The sequence below is a fragment of the Oncorhynchus tshawytscha genome, linkage group LG16 (genome assembly GCF_018296145.1).
Source record: "Oncorhynchus tshawytscha isolate Ot180627B linkage group LG16, Otsh_v2.0, whole genome shotgun sequence".
Classification (NCBI taxonomy): domain Eukaryota; kingdom Metazoa; phylum Chordata; class Actinopteri; order Salmoniformes; family Salmonidae; genus Oncorhynchus; species Oncorhynchus tshawytscha.
The window spans coordinates 10,050,663-10,068,162 of record NC_056444.1 but is presented as its reverse complement, the minus strand read 5'-3'; the positions used below and the strand labels follow the sequence as shown (position 1 = coordinate 10,068,162).

General features: G+C 41.3%; 1 protein-coding gene across 1 annotated transcript in view; it reads right to left on the bottom strand.

Annotated features, from left to right (window-relative positions):
• Positions 1-17,500, bottom strand: part of LOC112215293 (bone morphogenetic protein 7-like) — a 55,816-nt gene that overhangs the window by 7,565 nt on the left and 30,751 nt on the right. The window contains exons 2-4 of the mRNA XM_024374214.2: positions 13,815-14,007; positions 6,635-6,783; positions 6,058-6,252 (exon numbers count right to left, since the gene is read on the bottom strand). Of these exons, the coding sequence (XP_024229982.2) occupies positions 6,058-6,252; positions 6,635-6,783; positions 13,815-14,007 (537 nt within the window). The remainder of the gene's footprint in view (positions 1-6,057; positions 6,253-6,634; positions 6,784-13,814; positions 14,008-17,500) is intronic.

The window sequence follows — 17,500 nt, the reverse complement described above, 5'->3', positions numbered from 1 at the left end:
GTGGACGTGGTAGATTGAGACGCAGCCCATGCAAAGCGATACAGATCTCTCTAGCTTAAACAGACGGATGTTGATGGCGGTTGTTTTATTATGCTAATTAGATTTCCACAGGGGCGCGGAGGTTGGGTTAACAGTTTTGACAAGGGAAAAATCCATAAATAACCTTTATCCCTTGTTATTCCAGAATTATAGAAGTCAATGGAGCAAATTACAACTGTTGCCGGGAGGCAAGTAAAGCACATGTGCAACATTAAATGGGTTCCTTCCACCAAAAGCCTTAATCTCTGCAACCGCATACAGTAGTTCCACAGTTTATTCACGAAACTTTCTCAAGGAAAAAAAAAACCCAGAAGCCTTTTTAAAAACGGCTACTTTTCACAGTAGCAATTACGCAAGCCACTGTTCCTGTGGCGAGGCTAATAGGCCGTGGCATTCCCAAAAGATCAGGGTCTTCCCAAAGAGAGAGAGAGAGAGAGAGAGAATGGGTCAGCCTCTCCATACTCCCATGAAGACTTAAAAGAGAATTTCCCTGTTGTCTGTCTGTGTCATCAGTGGGCGAACCTCTCTCTCTCTCCCTCTCTCTCTCTCTCTCTCTCTCTCCCTCCCTCTCTCTCCCTCTCTCCCTCTTCCACTGAAGTCTATCTTTCTTCCTGTCTTTCATCAGGGAGGTTATTAAACCCTCTGCGGAGCTTGCCGATGTCTAATTACACCAACAGTCAACAAAGGAGAGACTGGAGGAGGAGACCCTGACATGAAAACACACAGCTGGACAGCGCCATGTTATTAGAATTCTTTAAGCAATAATGTTAACTTTGTCAGTCTTTTAGCGAGTGGCTAATGACTGGGCTGGGTAATGACAGGTCTGAGGCCAGGAGTGGCTAGCCTGCAGTGATTCTCCTCTTGGATTGTCGTTAAAAGGTCAAGCCCGGATTCCATTAAGCCCCAAACCCCAAATGATCTTTAAAGGTATCGTATTGTTCTTCTTCTGTCTCGTTTCCAGTACAGTACAAAACGTTTCCCCTCTCAAAGCAAGGCAGGTTGTACAGTATGTTCTGCTTGTGTTATTCTAGGGCAACTAATGCCAAGAGGACGCAGTTAAAACTTGTTAGGGAGGATGTTCCCTTGTGGGGATCAAATCAGCGGATATTTTAGAGCGTCACTGATCGTTTTTCGTTAAAATTCAAACTTTCATTAAAACACACAAGCAAGGTATTGAATTAAAGCTACACTCGTTGTGAATCTAGCCACCGAGTCAGATTTGTAAAATGCTTTTCGGCGAAAGCATGAGAAGCTATTATCTGATAGCATGTAACACCCCAAAAGACCCGTAGAGGATGTAAACAAAAATAATTAGCGTAGTCGGCGCTACACAAACCGCACAATAAAATATAAAACATTCATTACCTTTGACCATCTTCTTTCTTGGCACTCCTTGATGTCCCATAATCAATACTGGGTCTTTTTTTGGATTAAATCGGTCCATATATAGCCTAGATATCGATCTATGAAGACTGTGTGATAAACGGAAAAAAATAGCGTTTCATAACGTAACGTCATTTTTTAAAAGTTAAAAAGTCGACGATAAACTTTCACAAAACACTTCGAAATACCTTTCTAATGCAACTTTAGGTATTACTACACGTCAATAAGCTATAAAAATCATCAGTGGGCGATGTAAATTCGATAGCCTGCCGTGTGGAAAATGTCCGGAAAAAAATACAGACAATGCCTCGGGTCGGTGGTCGGAGAGAATCGGTTCCCTTTGGTCGGATCTACCAAGAATCAATTCAGATTCAAATGAGGAGACTCTATACATCCTGTGGAAGCTGTAGGTACTGCAAGCTCGGCCCCATATATTACGGTTCACCTTTAACAATTCATGGGAGTGGCGCATGGATATTTTTTTTTCCATCTCCAGTGATCAGATTTTCCTGCGCTTTTCGATGAAACAGACGTTCTGTTATAGTCACAGCCGTGATTTAAACAGTTTTAGAAACGTCTGAGTGTTTTCTATCCACACATACTAATCATATGCATATACTATATTCCTGGAATGAGTAGCAGGGCGCTGAAATGTTGCGCGATTTTTAACAAAAAGCTGCGAAAATTCGCATCATCCCAAAGAGGTTTTAACTGCCAAACTAAAGGAATCACCAACATAAAGTGTTTTAATAGGGCGTTGGGCCACCATGAGCCAGAACAGCTTCAATGGACCTTGGCATAGATTCTACAAGTGTCTGGAATTCAACTGGAGGGATGTGACACCATTATTCCACGAGAATTTCTATAATTTTGGTGTTTTGTTGACGGTGGTGGAAAACACTGTCTCATGCGCCGCTCAAGAATCTCCCATAAAGGTTCAATTGGGTTGAGATCTGGTGACCTACACACACACTTAAACCCCCTATGCTCCTTTGAGACCCCTCTTTCACTACAGTCCCTGGTTCGAATCCAGCCTGTATCACATCTGGCCATGATTGGGAGTCCCATAGGGCAATGCACAATTGACCCAGCACCGTCTGGGTTTGGCTGGGGTAGACCTTCATTGTAAATAATAGTTTGTTCTTAACTGACATGCCAAGTTAAATTAAAGGTTCAATTTTTAAAAAATTAAAAAATTAAAAGTCCCTGAGATCTCTTCTTCTAGCCATGGTAGCCAGAATAGTGGGTAACTGGGCGTTTTATACATGACCCTAAGAATGACCCTAAATGTATCCCTCATTTACTAAAGTGTTTATTTTATTTTGGCAGTTACCTGTATACCATGAGACCATGGTTATGTTCCAATATCCATACTTGCATGCCACTTAGAATGAAGCAATGTATTGTGGGTATGTGGTATGATAGTGTGAGCCTCTGACTTGTCTGTGGGCGTGTTGTATTCTGACGCATACTATATTCTGGTGGCTATGCTACATTGATTTATTGATGTGAATTGTAAACTGTAAAGAAGGGACAATGTTGGTCCCAACAGATGCTAAACAATGAAGCACTGTCCCTATTTGTTTCTCTCTCAGAGCAGCACAGAAGAAGGATGCTTCATCCATCCATTCATCCATCCATCCATTCATCCTTCCTCTCTTCCTCAGCGCCTGTGAAGTGAGTGAGTGATGAGGTATTGGAACCATATGCCTCATAAGTCCGCCTCATCATAACCACGGCGATGGACGCTGCTGCTGTCGCAAGGGCCTCGCAACTTCCTGCGCAGGATCTAAATATTTACACTCCAGACATCCCAAGTGGCGAGGCCGAGAGGGATTGATGTTTTGGGTTACATAAAGTCCAATCCTTTAGGACACATTGGTTAAACAGATTGTCCTCATAAACTGGAGCACCAGCAGACTGGTCTGGGCCTGGGAGGCAGTTCTGTTCTATTCTGCTCTGCTCTTTTTTGTTCTATTCTTCTCTGTTCTATTCTGTCTGTTCTATTCTGTTCTATTCTTCTCTGTTCTGTTCTATTCTGCTCTGTTCTATTCTGTCCTGTTCTATTCTGTCCTGTTCTATTCTGCTCTGTTCTATTCTGTCCTGTTCTATTCTGCTCTGTTCTAGTCTTCTCTGTTCTATTCTGTCTGTTCTATTCTATTCTGTTCTATTCTGCTCTGTTCTATTCTGTCCTGTTCTATTCTGCTCTGTTCTATTCTTCTCTGTTCTATTCTGTCTGTTCTATTCTATTCTGTTCTAGTCTTCTCTGTTCTGTTCTATTCTGTCCTGTTCTATTCTGCTCTGTTCTATTCTGCTCTGTTCTATTCTGTCCTGTTCTATTCTGCTCTGTTCTATTCTTCTCTGTTCTATTCTGTCCTGTTCTATTCTGTCCTGTTCTATTCTGCTCTGTTCTATTCTGCTCTGTTCTATTCTGCCCTGTTCTATTCTGCTCTGTTCTATTCTGCTCTGTTCTATTCTGCTCTGTTCTATTCTGCTCTGTTCTATTCTGTCCTGTTCTATTCTGCTCTGTTCTAGTCTTCTCTGTTCTATTCTGTCTGTTCTATTCTATTCTGTTCTAGTCTTCTCTGTTCTGTTCTATTCTGTCCTGTTCTATTCTGCTCTGTTCTATTCTGTCCTGTTCTATTCTGCTCTGTTCTATTCTGCTCTGTTCTATTCTGTCCTGTTCTATTCTGCTCTGTTCTATTCTTCTCTGTTCTATTCTGTCTGTTCTATTCTATTCTGTTCTAGTCTTCTCTGTTCTGTTCTATTCTGTCCTGTTCTATTCTGCTCTGTTCTATTCTGCTCTGTTCTATTCTGTCCTGTTCTATTCTGCTCTGTTCTATTCTTCTCTGTTCTATTCTGTCTGTTCTATTCTATTCTGTTCTAGTCTTCTCTGTTCTGTTCTATTCTGCTCTGTTCTATTCTGCTCTGTTCTATTCTCATCTGTTCTGTTCTGTTCTATTCTGCTCTGCTGTGTTCAGTTCTGCTCTATTCTGCTCTATTATTCTCTGTTTTATTCTGCTCTATTATGCTCTGTTATATTCTGTTCTGTTCTATTATTCTCTGTTCTATTCTATTCTGTTCTGTTCTTCTTTGTTCTATTATGCTCTGTTCTGTTCTGTTCTATTCTGCTCTGTTCTGTTCTGTTCTATTCTGCTCTGTTCTATTCTGTTCTGTTCTATTCTGCTCTGTTCTATTCTGCTCTGTTCTATTCTGTTCTGTTCTATTCTGCTCTGTTCTATTCTGCTCTGTTCTATTCTATTCTGCTCTGTTCTATTCTGCTCTGTTCTATTCTGCTCTGTTCTATTCTGCTGTTCTGCTCTGCTCTGTTCTGTTCTGCTCTGTTCTGTTCTGCTCTGTTCTGCTCTGTTCTGTTCTGCTCTGGTCTGTTCTGCTTTGGTCTGCTCTGTTCTGAAGGTTTTTATCTAATGGACACTGCACAACTGAGAAGACCATGGTTATTATGTACTAGAACTCGAATCACATTCCTTACAGGCTACAATAAGAATGGATGGTGTGTGTGATGAACTGTAGTCTGTATGTACATACATATGTACAGAGATGGAACCACAAACTCATAACTTCAGGTTCCCAGGGAAACAGTGATTGTTGCTAAGAGGACTATCCTGGTAAATAAAGCTGAACCAACTTCCCACAGTATGTTGTGTTGGGGGAAAGGAAGAAACTGTAGAGCTCCTGATTGGCATCATCCAACAACACCTCTAGCCTTTAGATGTTATCGCCTTCAAAACAGATGAGGTGAAACCGAGGAGGTGAGGGAAATCACTTGAGCTGCTATTGTAACGTCAACGGTTAAGAAGCTGAGTAGCTGACCCCGTGACCCTGGCCATGAAGGCTTAATGTTAGCCCGGGCCTCATCCATCAAATTAGGGCTGGGATCCAGCAGATATTAGCCACAAAGCCCTCTGAAACCGCAGCTCTTCCTGCTGTAAAATCACTGGGATCCTCCCTCACAAGGACAGCTTTATGTTCGGCAAAGGCTAACATTATGCTAATGTTATGAAACGGCCAGGGGTGAAGGCAGAATTGGTAGCTGGATTAGAGCCTAGTTGAATTGACCTGTTCATAACAGCAGCCGCTAAGTACGGAGGGGGGAGAGGGGCTGAGGGCAGGTACTATAAAGTGTACTCTCGAATGATGAGTTCATGCATCTAGCGATAGTTTCTCTCGCTCTCTGTCTCTCATTCTGTTTCTCATTTGGAGAGCTGCCACCGATGTCCCCATCAATGACAGCACACCTCACCACATTACACTGAAACCCAGGGCAGCGAGAGCTTCCCTGCTCGGCTTGGAGGTGTTTGGATATTGTAATGGGCTCGGTGTGATGTTTTGAGGTTGTGATGATGTGCTCTGTGTGACGTTGTGATGTTGTGGGCTGCGATGTTGTGGGGTTTGATTTTGTGATGTTGTGGGGCAGTTGTTTGTTGTGGTTGGGTTTGATTGATGTTCTTACGGTAATAAACATGAACACATCCGAAACTTTCCAATACTGAATTGAGCAAAAATTCACACACCGGTACACCCTTTTTACACTACGGAGCTGTGATGAACTGGCCTGGTTACACATTCATCATAAAAGGGTTTAACTGGGTGTTGAACAGACTATGGACACACCTGCTGGGCTGGGGCCCCTGGAGCCTCCTTCCTGGGGCTGCGTAGGGCGGTTGCGGTTCTTGTTGCGCTTGTTGGTGGAGCGGGCGGTGCGGATGTGCACCTCGCTGACTTTAAAGAAGGCCACCATGAAGGGTTGCTTCTCCAGCCCTCCGTCACGCCCCACTAGTCCCGCCTCCTTGGAGCTGATGCTCCGCCCTGTTCCACAGAAGAGAAGAGTCGTCAATCACTTGGACAATACTGAATGTGCTACAGTTTACTAAACATAGCCTACAAGGGAGAGTATCATACACCCTATTGATATATTCTTGTGAAATATTTCTGCATTTGTCCTTTGATAGATGTTTAGTGTCCATTATGTATCAAATAGTTGACTTGCAAACATATCAACCTTTCCATTTCAGCATTGTGACAAGCCTTAAAAAAGCCCCACTGTTTAGTTAGCATGTTTCCAAAGTTAGCTGTTAGCATGTTTGCAGTTAGCCGTTAGCAACATATTTCTAATGTTAGCTGTTAGCATGTTTGCAAAGTTAGCCGTTAGCAACATATTTCTAATGTTAGCTGTTAGCATGGTGCTCACCGCTGCTGGTCTCCACTCTGATCTGGAGGCCCAGGTTGTAGTGAGGACTCATCACCCACAAGTTACTGGTGGCCAGGATGTCAAACTCCAGCCAGCCCTCCTCGGCTGCCCACAGCCTGCGAGACTCCAGCAAGAACAGGTCCGCCTCCCTGGGGGCACAGTCACAACAAGCAGCCATGACTGAGGGCCAGCAGCTTACCCATCTTTACAGAAGTATACATTAAACACTGGTACTCTACCATAACAGATACTGGAGTATATGTCAGTAAGACTTTCATGTTTTCTTACAGCCTACATTTGGCACGAAACACCATGAAGATGATCCCTCTCTAATCCCTATACTGTATGAACCTACACTGAGTGGACAAAACATTAAGAACACCAGTTTTATTTCATGACAGACTGACCAGGTGAATCCAGGTGAAAGCTATGACCCCTTATTGATGTCACTTGTTAAATCCACTTCAATCAGTGTAGATTAAGGGGAGGAGACTGGTTAAAAAATATATATTTAAGCCTTGAGACAATTGATTGCGTATGTGTGCCATTCAGTGGGTGAATGGGCAAGACAAAATATTTAAGTGCCTTTGAATCAGGCATGGTATTAGGTGCCAAGTGCACCAGTTTGTGTCAAGAACTGCAACGCTGCTGGGTTCGTAACATCACCCCACCACTACTCCCCTCCCCGACCTTACCCTCCCCTCCCTATAACTGTAGCTAGTTCTCAGGTGGAAAAGAGAACCACAACCCGAGTCAGTGAGTCAGTGAGTGAGTGTGTGAGAGAGAGAGAGAGAGAGAGAGAGAAAGAGGTCTATCCCGTCCCCATTACTGTAATGACACAGCATGGGTCCGCTGGCCCCTCCCAGGGCCGCAGATCAAAGCCCCACAATCACCCAGGTGTTCCGGGAATGCCCCTGCAGTCCTGCATTGGCAGCCCCTCGTTATTTCTCGTTAATGAGAGAGTTTTTGAGGGCTTCCATATGAGGCCGTTCCCAGTGCCCCCTCCCCAGGCCGTTCCTAGTGCCCCCCTCAGGTAGTTCACACGTTGGGCGCAGCTTGGGTTCTGTGGGCCGGTACTGAGTCATTCTGAATCGAGGCAGACATTTTAACACCCGTGTACCAGCAAGGGGTCCATCCGAGAGCCGTATAGGGGGCCGTGGCACTAAAGCCCTACTGTAAAGCCTCTAATTGACTGCTTAAATGAACTGGAATAACGTCATAGGTCATACGTCAACGTTTGGTGTTTTTTGTTCCAATAAATCTCCTTTGCTGGGCCTGTCAAATTAATGTTGTTAAAAATGCAGCATATCTGGCTGTTGTTTCGATGGCTTGTTCTGTTCTAACATACATTTAGCTTGAGACTGGTGAGAAGACTTGTAAACAACACAGTTCTCAAGAACACCATGTTAATTGGGTACTGAAAGATTGGGTGTTTTTGAGACATGAAACTACACTACCAGTCAAAAGTTTGGACACACCTACTCATTGAAGGGTTACTCTTTATTTTTTACTATTTTCTACATTGTAGCATAATAGTGAAGATATCAAATCTATTAAATAACACATATGGAATCACGTAGTAACCAAAAAAGTATTAAACAAATCAAAATATATTTTATATTTGAGATTCTTCAAAGTAGCCACCCTTTGCCTTGATGACAGCTTTGCGCACTCTTGGCATTCTCTCAACCAGCTTCACCTGGAATGCTTTTCCAACAGTCTTGAAGGAGTTCCCACATATGCTGAGCACTTGTTGGCTGCTTTTCCTTCACTCTGCGGTCATTTTCATCCCAAACCATCTCAATTGGGTTGAGGTCAGGTGATCATGGAGGCCAGATCATCTGATGCAGCACTCCATTACTCTCCTTCTTGGTCAAATAGCCCTTGCACAGCCTGGAGGTGTGTTGGGTCATCGTCCTGTTGAAAAACAAATGATAGTCCCACTAAGCGCACACCAGATGGGATGGCATATTGCTGCAGAATACTGTGGTAGCCATGCTGGTGTGCCTTATATTCAAAATAAATCCCAGTCTCACGAGCAAAACACCCCCACACCAGCACCACTCCTCCATACTTCATGGTGGGAACCACACATGCGGAGATCATCCCTTCACCTACTCTGCATCTCACAAAGACAAGGCTTTGGTTGGAACCAAAAATCTCAAATTTGGTCTCATCAGACCAAAGGACAGATTTCCACCGGTCTAATATACATTGCTCGTGTTTCTTGGGGCACAACGACAGATTTGTACCTTGTCAGCTCAGGGATTCAATCCAGCAACCTTTTGGTTACTGGCCCAATGCTCGAACCTAATCAAATCAAATTGTATTGGTCACATACACATGGTTAGCAGATGTTAATGCGAGTGTAGCGAAATGCTTGTGCTTCTAGTTCTGACAGTTCAGTAATATCTAACAAGTAATCTAACAATTCCTCAACAACTACCTAATACACAACAATCTGAGTGAATGAGAATATGTATATATAAATATATGGATGAGCGATGGCCGAGCGTCATATGCAAGGTTCAATATATAAGGTTCAATAACATTATATAGTAATGTTATTTGGTAAGGAAACAAACACATAGCGCCAAAGAAACCACCTCAATCAAGTGAATACTGCAGTATAAAATGCAACAGCTAATTCTGCAGCCTATTACTATAGCCGAGGGTTCTAACAGAAGCCGGTAAACTGTAAACAAGGAGAACCCAGAGGTTGTAGACTCTCTACTGACTTCAGATTTCAGAGGCAAGTTATACATGACTTCAAGAATAACTACCAGAAACTTTACTCTCACAAATGTATCCTTGTACATGGATTTTTTTTGCCTATCTTGTAGCTTTTATGGAACTTCAGAAGATGTATTTTGGTAATTATGTACAGTTGCACCTCTGTTCAGCCCTGCTTGCTAGCTTTCCATACCCTGTGTACTTATTAAAGATTGGGAGCTATAATCAAAGCAATTACAACTTCAAAGACTTGAACCACTTACAAATGAATCTGTTTGTCAGCAAATGTGTTTTGCAAGCTGCACAAGGATTAGGATTTGGATTTGCAAGCACAAAGCACAAAGCGATGTTCTCGGATAGCCCACAAACCAAGCTATAATTTGCCTAAAGGTAAACCTCCTCCTACAATAATACAGTAATTGGATATATATGGCCCCTTTAATCTCCAAATATCTCGCAAAATAAAAGTCTTTGCCTGTGGGCAGCAGAGCACAAACCGCCTATCGTGAAGAGAATGTGGCAGACAAGATCCTCATGATATAGACATAGATATAGATATAGACATAGATATAGAAATAGACATAGAAACGCTTTCACGAAAACAAGAATCCAGCAAAATACTTTTTAAAAATAGCAATTGTCTTTATGATTTTAATTGAATTGAGGTATTACAGACTTGTTAATGACCAGAAACATATACAGCAAACGTAAGAATACTGTTTTCAAAATATCAATACCATCCAGCGATTTTATTGTCTGTTGTATCCGAGTGGGATATCTCTCCCAGCAGAAACCATGTAAATGCTTACCGTGTTTTGGTGCTGGGACTCTAAATTCAGGCTATTTTGGTAAGGCAATGTGGTCATGCCTCATTCTAGAGAAAATACATGGCAGAAAACCAGAGCTACGCTACCGTGTAATCAATGTCTGGAGAAGTACGTGTAGCTAAGACTTTCCTCTGTATACATTATCCGTCATCTCGACAAGCTCAGGACTGTCTAGGAGGACGGAGTAGCAGTATACATTATCCCTCATCTCGACAAGCTCAGGACTGAGTCGGAGGACGGATTAGCGGTATACATTATCCCTCATCTCGACAAGCTCAGGACTGACTAGGAGGACGGAGTAGCAGTATGCATTATCCCTCATCTCGACAAGCTCAGGACTGACTAGGAGGACGGAGTAGCAGGAGATTGGGATGGTCTCACATCACATCTCAGGGTTCACTTAGTCTTGTCAGGTATTGTATCGTCTAATTGTTTCTCCATATCATCCCAGTGTTAGATCACTGGGAGAAACTGAACCATATCATCCCAGTGTTAGATCACTGGGAGAAGCTGAACCATATCATCCCAGTATTAGACAGATCACTGGAGGAAACTGAACCATATAATTCCAGTGTTAGACAGATCACTAAGAGAAGCTGAACCATATCATCCCAGTATTAGACAGATCACTGGAGGAAACTGAACCATATCATCCCAGTATTAGACAGATCACTGTGAGAAGCTGAACCATATCATCCCAGTATTAGACAGATCACTAAGAGAAGCTGAACCATATCATCCCAGTATTAGACAGATCACTGGAGGAAACTGAACCATATCATCCCAGTATTAGACAGATCACTGTGAGAAGCTGAACCATATCATCCCAGTGTTAGACAGATACCTGTGAGAAGCTGGACCATATCATCCCAGTATTAGACAGATCACTGGAGGAAACTGAACCATATCATCCCAGTATTAGACAGATCACTGGAGGAAACTGAACCATATCATCCCAGTATTAGACAGATCACTGTGAGAAGCTGAACCATATCATCCCAGTGTTAGACAGATACCTGTGAGAAGCTGGACCATATCATCCCAGTGTTAGACAGATCACTAAGAGAAGCTAAACCATATCATCCCAGTGTTAGACAGATCACTGGGAGAAGCTGAACCATATCATCCCAGTGTTAGATCACTGGAAGAATCTGAACCATATCATCCCAGTGTTAGATCACTGGGAGAATCTAAACCATATTATCCCAGTGTTAGATCACTGGGAGAAGCTGAACCATATCATCCCAGTGTTAGATCACTGGGAGAATCTGAACCATATCATCCCAGTATTAGATCACTGGAGGAAACTGAACCATATCATCCCAGTGTTAGACAGATACCTGTGAGAAGCTGGACCATATCATCCCAGTGTTAGACAGATCACTAAGAGAAGCTAAACCATATCATCCCAGTGTTAGACAGATCACTGGGAGAAGCTGAACCATATCATCCCAGTGTTAGATCACTGGAAGAATCTGAACCATATCATCCCAGTGTTAGATCACTGGGAGAATCTAAACCATATCATCCCAGTGTTAGATCACTGGAAGAATCTGAACCATATCTCCCCAGTGTTAGATCACTGGGAGAAGCTGAACCATATCATCCCAGTGTTAGATCACTGGGAGAATCTGAACCATATCATCCCAGTGTTAGATCACTGGAAGAATCTGAACCATATCTCCCCAGTGTTAGATCACTGGGAGAATCTAAACCATATCATCCCAAGGTTAGATCACTGGGAGAAACTGAACCAAGTGGAAAGCTGAGAGGATTCCAGAGTTCTGTCTTTGTTCTATATATGATTCTATGGAGGATTCTGCCTCAGCGGCACTCACACATACTATACATCTATATATCAATCAATCACATTTTATTTGTCACCTGCCCTGAATAAAACAGGTGTAGACTTTGTCGTGAAATGCTTACTAACGAGCCCTTTCCCAAAAATGCAGAGTTAAAAAGTAAGAAAATGAGGAACAAAATATATATATATATAATAAAGAAAATAGTAACACAATATATATACCTCAAATTCCCAACATTACAAAAAAAGTGTGTTGACTCTTTTTGTCAAACATCTCATTCCAAAATCATGGGCATTAATATGGTTCCCCTTTTGCTGCTATAACAGCCTCCACTCTTCTGGGAAGGCTTTCCACTAGATGTTGGAACATTGCTCCGGGGACTTCAGCCACAAAAGCATTAGTATGGTCGGGCACTGATTTTGGACGATTAGGCCTGGCTCGCAGTCTACGTTCCAATTCATCCGAAAGGTGTTTGATGGGGTTGAGGTCAGGGCTCTGTGCAAGGCCAGTTCTTCCACAACGATCTCAACAAACCATTTCTGTGTGGACCTCTCTTTGTGCACGGGGGCATTGTCATGCTGAAACAGGAAAGGGCCTTCCCCAAACTGTTGCCACAAAGTTGGAAGCACAGAATCGTCTAGAATGTCATAATATGCAGCGCTAATGGAAAAGTGTTTATTTCTGTATTTCATGGTTGCAACATGCTGAAAATTGTCCACAGTGTTCCTATCATCTAGTTTAAACAGTACTGCAACATTTTTTACTTACAGAGTGTATCAAACATGATTTAGACCTTGTTTATGGAAAAGTGTTTATTTCTGTTTTTCATGGATGCAACTTGCTGAATATTGTCCACAGTGTTCCTATTATCTAGTTTAAGATTGTCCTTCACTGGAACTAAGGGGCCTAGCCCGAACCATGAAAAACATCCCCAGACCATTATTCCTCCTCCACCAAACTTTACAGTTGGCACTATTCATTGGTGCAGGTAGCATTCTCCTGGCATCCACCAAACCCAGATTCGTCCATTGGACTGACAGATGGTGAAGCGTGATTAGTCACTCCAGAGAACGCGTTTCCACTGCTCCAGAGTCCAATGGCAGTGAGCTTTACACCACTGCAGCTGATTCTTGACACTGCACATAGTGATCTTAGGCTTGTGTGCAGCTGCTCGGCCATGGAAACCCATTTCATGAGGCTCCAGATGAACAATTATTGTGCTGACATTGCTTCCCAGACTCAGTTTGGAACTCGGTAGTGAGTGTTGCAACAGAGGACAGACAATTTGAAAGCGCTACGCGCTTCAGCACTTGGCGGTCCCGTTCTGTGAGCTTGTGTGGCCTGCCACTTCGCGACTGAGCCGTTGTTGCTCCTAGACGTTTCCACTTCAAAATAACAGCACTTACAGTTGACCCGGGAAATACATTCGATGAACTGACTTGTTGGAAAGGTGGCATCCTATGACGGTGCCACGTTGAAAGTCACTGAGCTCTTCAGTAAGGCCATTCTACTGCCAATGTTTGTCAATTGATATTGCATGGCTTAGTGCTCGATGTTATACACCTGACATAGCCAAATCCACTCATTTGAAGGGGTTTCTACATACTTTGTATTATAGTGTATATACCATTAATGTGATAGGATGACTTCAACACTATAAAGCAGTACAACAAGCTAGCCCTGATATAAACCCATGTATATAGCAATAGCATGCAGCAAGCTATTTAACTGTGAAAAGGGCCCGATGAGATGATTCTATTGTCATCAGATTGACATATAAGGACTGGACTGTGTGTGTGCAGTGTGTCTTACCTGTTGGGGTGCTCCTGTACCACTTGGTAGACGCTGAGCAGGAGGGTCTCGTTGATGACGACTTGGTTCGCACACTCCTTGTAGAGGCGTAACTCGGAGGCTGTGACGGCCTCACCCTCGGGGATCTGGGACAGGTTGAACTTGAACTCTTTGTGGTGCATTCTGTGAGGCGACAGATCTCTGTCATACTCCACTGGCAAACACACAGGGCAGAGACATCAGTTAGAGCCATACATGCATACTGTACATCAGATTATTATGAGTATGTACAACATCGTTGGGTAGAACTTGCTGAGACGCGCAACAGTCAAAACCAAAGAATTTAAATGAACAGGAGAGATACCTGACCGCAGGATGACTTTTGATGTTTCTTGTATCCCTACGCACCCATTCGTTTACAATGTACAATTAGTTTACAATGTACAATTAGTTTACAATGTACAATTAGTTTACAATGTACAATTAGTTTACAATGTACAATTAGTTTACAATGTGCAATTAGTTTACAATGTACAATTAGTTTACAATGTACAATTAGTTTACAATGTACAATTAGTTTACAATGTACAATTAGTTTACAATGTACAATTAGTTTACAATGTACAATTAGTTTACAATGTACAATTAGTTTACAATGTACAATTAGTTTACAATGTGCAATTAGTTTACAATGTACAATTAGTTTACAATGTACAATTAGTTTACAATGTACAATTCGTTTACAATGTACAATTAGTTTACAATGTACAATTCGTTTACAAAGTACAATTAGTTTACAATGTACAATTAGTTTACAATGTACAATTAGTTTACAATGTACAATTAGTTTACAATGTGCAATTAGTTTACAATGTGCAATTAGTTTACAATGTACAATTAGTTTACAATGTACAATTAGTTTACAATGTACAATTAGTTTACAATGTACAATTAGTTTACAATGTGCAATTAGTTTACAATGTACAATTAGTTTACAATGTACAATTAGTTTACAATGTTTACAATGTACAATTAGTTTACAATGTACAATTAGTTTACAATGTACAATTAGTTTACAATGTACAATTAGTTTACAATGTACAATTAGTTTACAATGTACAATTAGTTTACAATGTACAATTAGTTTACAATGTACAATTAGTTTACAATGTACAATTAGTTTACAATGTACAATTAGTTTACAATGTACAATTAGTTTACAATGTACAATTAGTTTACAATGTACAATTAGTTTACAATGTACAATTAGTTTACAATGTACAATTAGTTTACAATGTACAATTAGTTTACAATGTACAATTAGTTTACAACAATTAGTTTACAATGTGCAATTAGTTTACAATGTGCAATTAGTTTACAATGTGCAATTAGTTTACAATGTGCAATTAGTTTACAATGTGCAATTAGTTTACAATGTGCAATTAGTTTACAATGTACAATTTGTTTACAATGTACAATTAGTTTACAATGTGCAATTAGTTTACAATGTGCAATTAGTTTACAATGTGCAATTAGTTTACAATGTGCAATTAGTTTACAATGTGCAATTAGTTTACAATGTACAATTAGTTTACAATGTGCAATTAGTTTACAATGTACAATTAGTTTACAATGTGCAATTAGTTTACAATGTACAATTAGTTTACAATGTGCAATTAGTTTACAATGTGCAATTAGTTTACAATGTGCAATTAGTTTACAATGTACAATTAGTTTACAATGTGCAATTAGTTTACAATGTACAATTAGTTTACAATGTACAATTAGTTTACAATGTGCAATTAGTTTACAATGTACAATTAGTTTACAATGTACAATTAGTTTACAATGTACAATTAGTTTACAATGTGCAATTAGTTTACAATGTGCAATTAGTTTACAATGTGCAATTAGTTTACAATGTGCAATTAGTTTACAATGTGCAATTAGTTTACAATGTGCAATTAGTTTACAATGTACAATTAGTTTACAATGTACAATTAGTTTACAATGTGCAATTAGTTTACAATGTGCAATTAGTTTACAATGTGCAATTAGTTTACAATGTGCAATTAGTTTACAATGTACAATTAGTTTACAATGTGCAATTAGTTTACAATGTACAATTAGTTTACAATGTACAATTAGTTTACAATGTGCAATTAGTTTACAATGTACAATTAGTTTACAATGTACAATTAGTTTACAATGTACAATTAGTTTACAATGTACAATTAGTTTACAATGTACAATTAGTTTACAATGTACAATTAGTTTACAATGTACAATTAGTTTACATATGGAGGAAAAGTGTTGGGTTTCGTCCTTCAAGGTCTGCGAATATAAACCTGTGTTGTTATTTTAATTTTTTTAAGTGATTTTGAGTCGTCTAGCTAATGAGGCCACACACAGGATGTGCTGTGGGATGTTAGCATGTAGCTCAGCTAGCATAACAAACAGGCTTCGACCTGAAGAGGCCTCACAAGGATAGACGTTAATAGTAAAAATGACTTCCGCCTGCTATACTGTACATGCAGTTAGTCACTTAGACGTTCTATGTATTCCTATGCAGTTAAGTGATTGATGGATATCTCATTCACAGACAACACTGAGGTCCACCATAAAATGAGTTTCAAAGCATCACATTTAGACTAATAGGGTTGTGGCTTACAGTTTCCTTAAATAAATCCCCTGTTATTGTCTGCAGTGAAAGCCAATGATTTTGGAGTAATAAACTCGGTCTGTGTGTTCTAACGACCACTTCAGAGGCTACAAATGACAAAAACCAACTATTACCTCCCCACAGAGCTTCCCTCTTTCAACTGCAACATGCGTTGCAATAATAATGTGTTCCCCGAGGAAATGGTTCCCATTTCGCTCGGAGACGTCCCCACAATAAAGCCACTTTCCCTACAGTTCAATACAACACAGAGAGAGAGAGAGAGAGAGAGAGAGAGAGAGGGAGAGAGAGAGGGGGAAAAAGAAAGAGAGAAAGGTTGAGGGGGAGGGAGAGAGAGAGAGAGAGAGAGAGAGAGGGAGAGAAAGAGGGGGAAGAAAGAGAGAAAGGTTGAGGGGGGGAGGGAGGAGAGAGAGAGAGAGAGAGGAGAGAGAGAGGGGGAAGAAAGAGAGAAAGGTTGAGGGGGAGGGAGAGAGAGAGAGAGAGAGAGAGAGAGAGAGAGAGAGAGAGGGGGAAGAAAGAGAGAAAGGTTGAGGGGAGGGAGTAGGAGAGAGAGAGAGAGAGAGAGAGAGAGGAAGGAAGCAATAACCAGAGTGTGCCCCCCCCCCCAGCTTTCCTGCCTCTAACCATGCTCAGTCACACACAAACACACACACTTTCTCTCACCACACACACTGTCACCAATTCACCATCACCCTCTAGTTCCCAGGGCTGGATTCACTGGCTGTGTGTGTTCTGCCACATCAGTACAAGGCCAGCCGGATGCCTCAGTCTTGATGGAGTATCCTGTTCCACTCTTCCGCTCTGAACAGATTTCCATGCAGCAATCCCGTGTGAGATTCAGACATAGAGGCCACACTTCACCTCCATGGTAGAGCAGGGATTTAGAGGGAGGGGAGGGGAGGGCTATGGGAGGGGTTCAGTACTATAGTATAAAGATACTTCCCTGTTTGATCAATTACAATAGCTTCACTCCTAGAGACATTACATTAGGGAGTCCCCCCCCCCCACCATCTCCTTACCCCCTGTC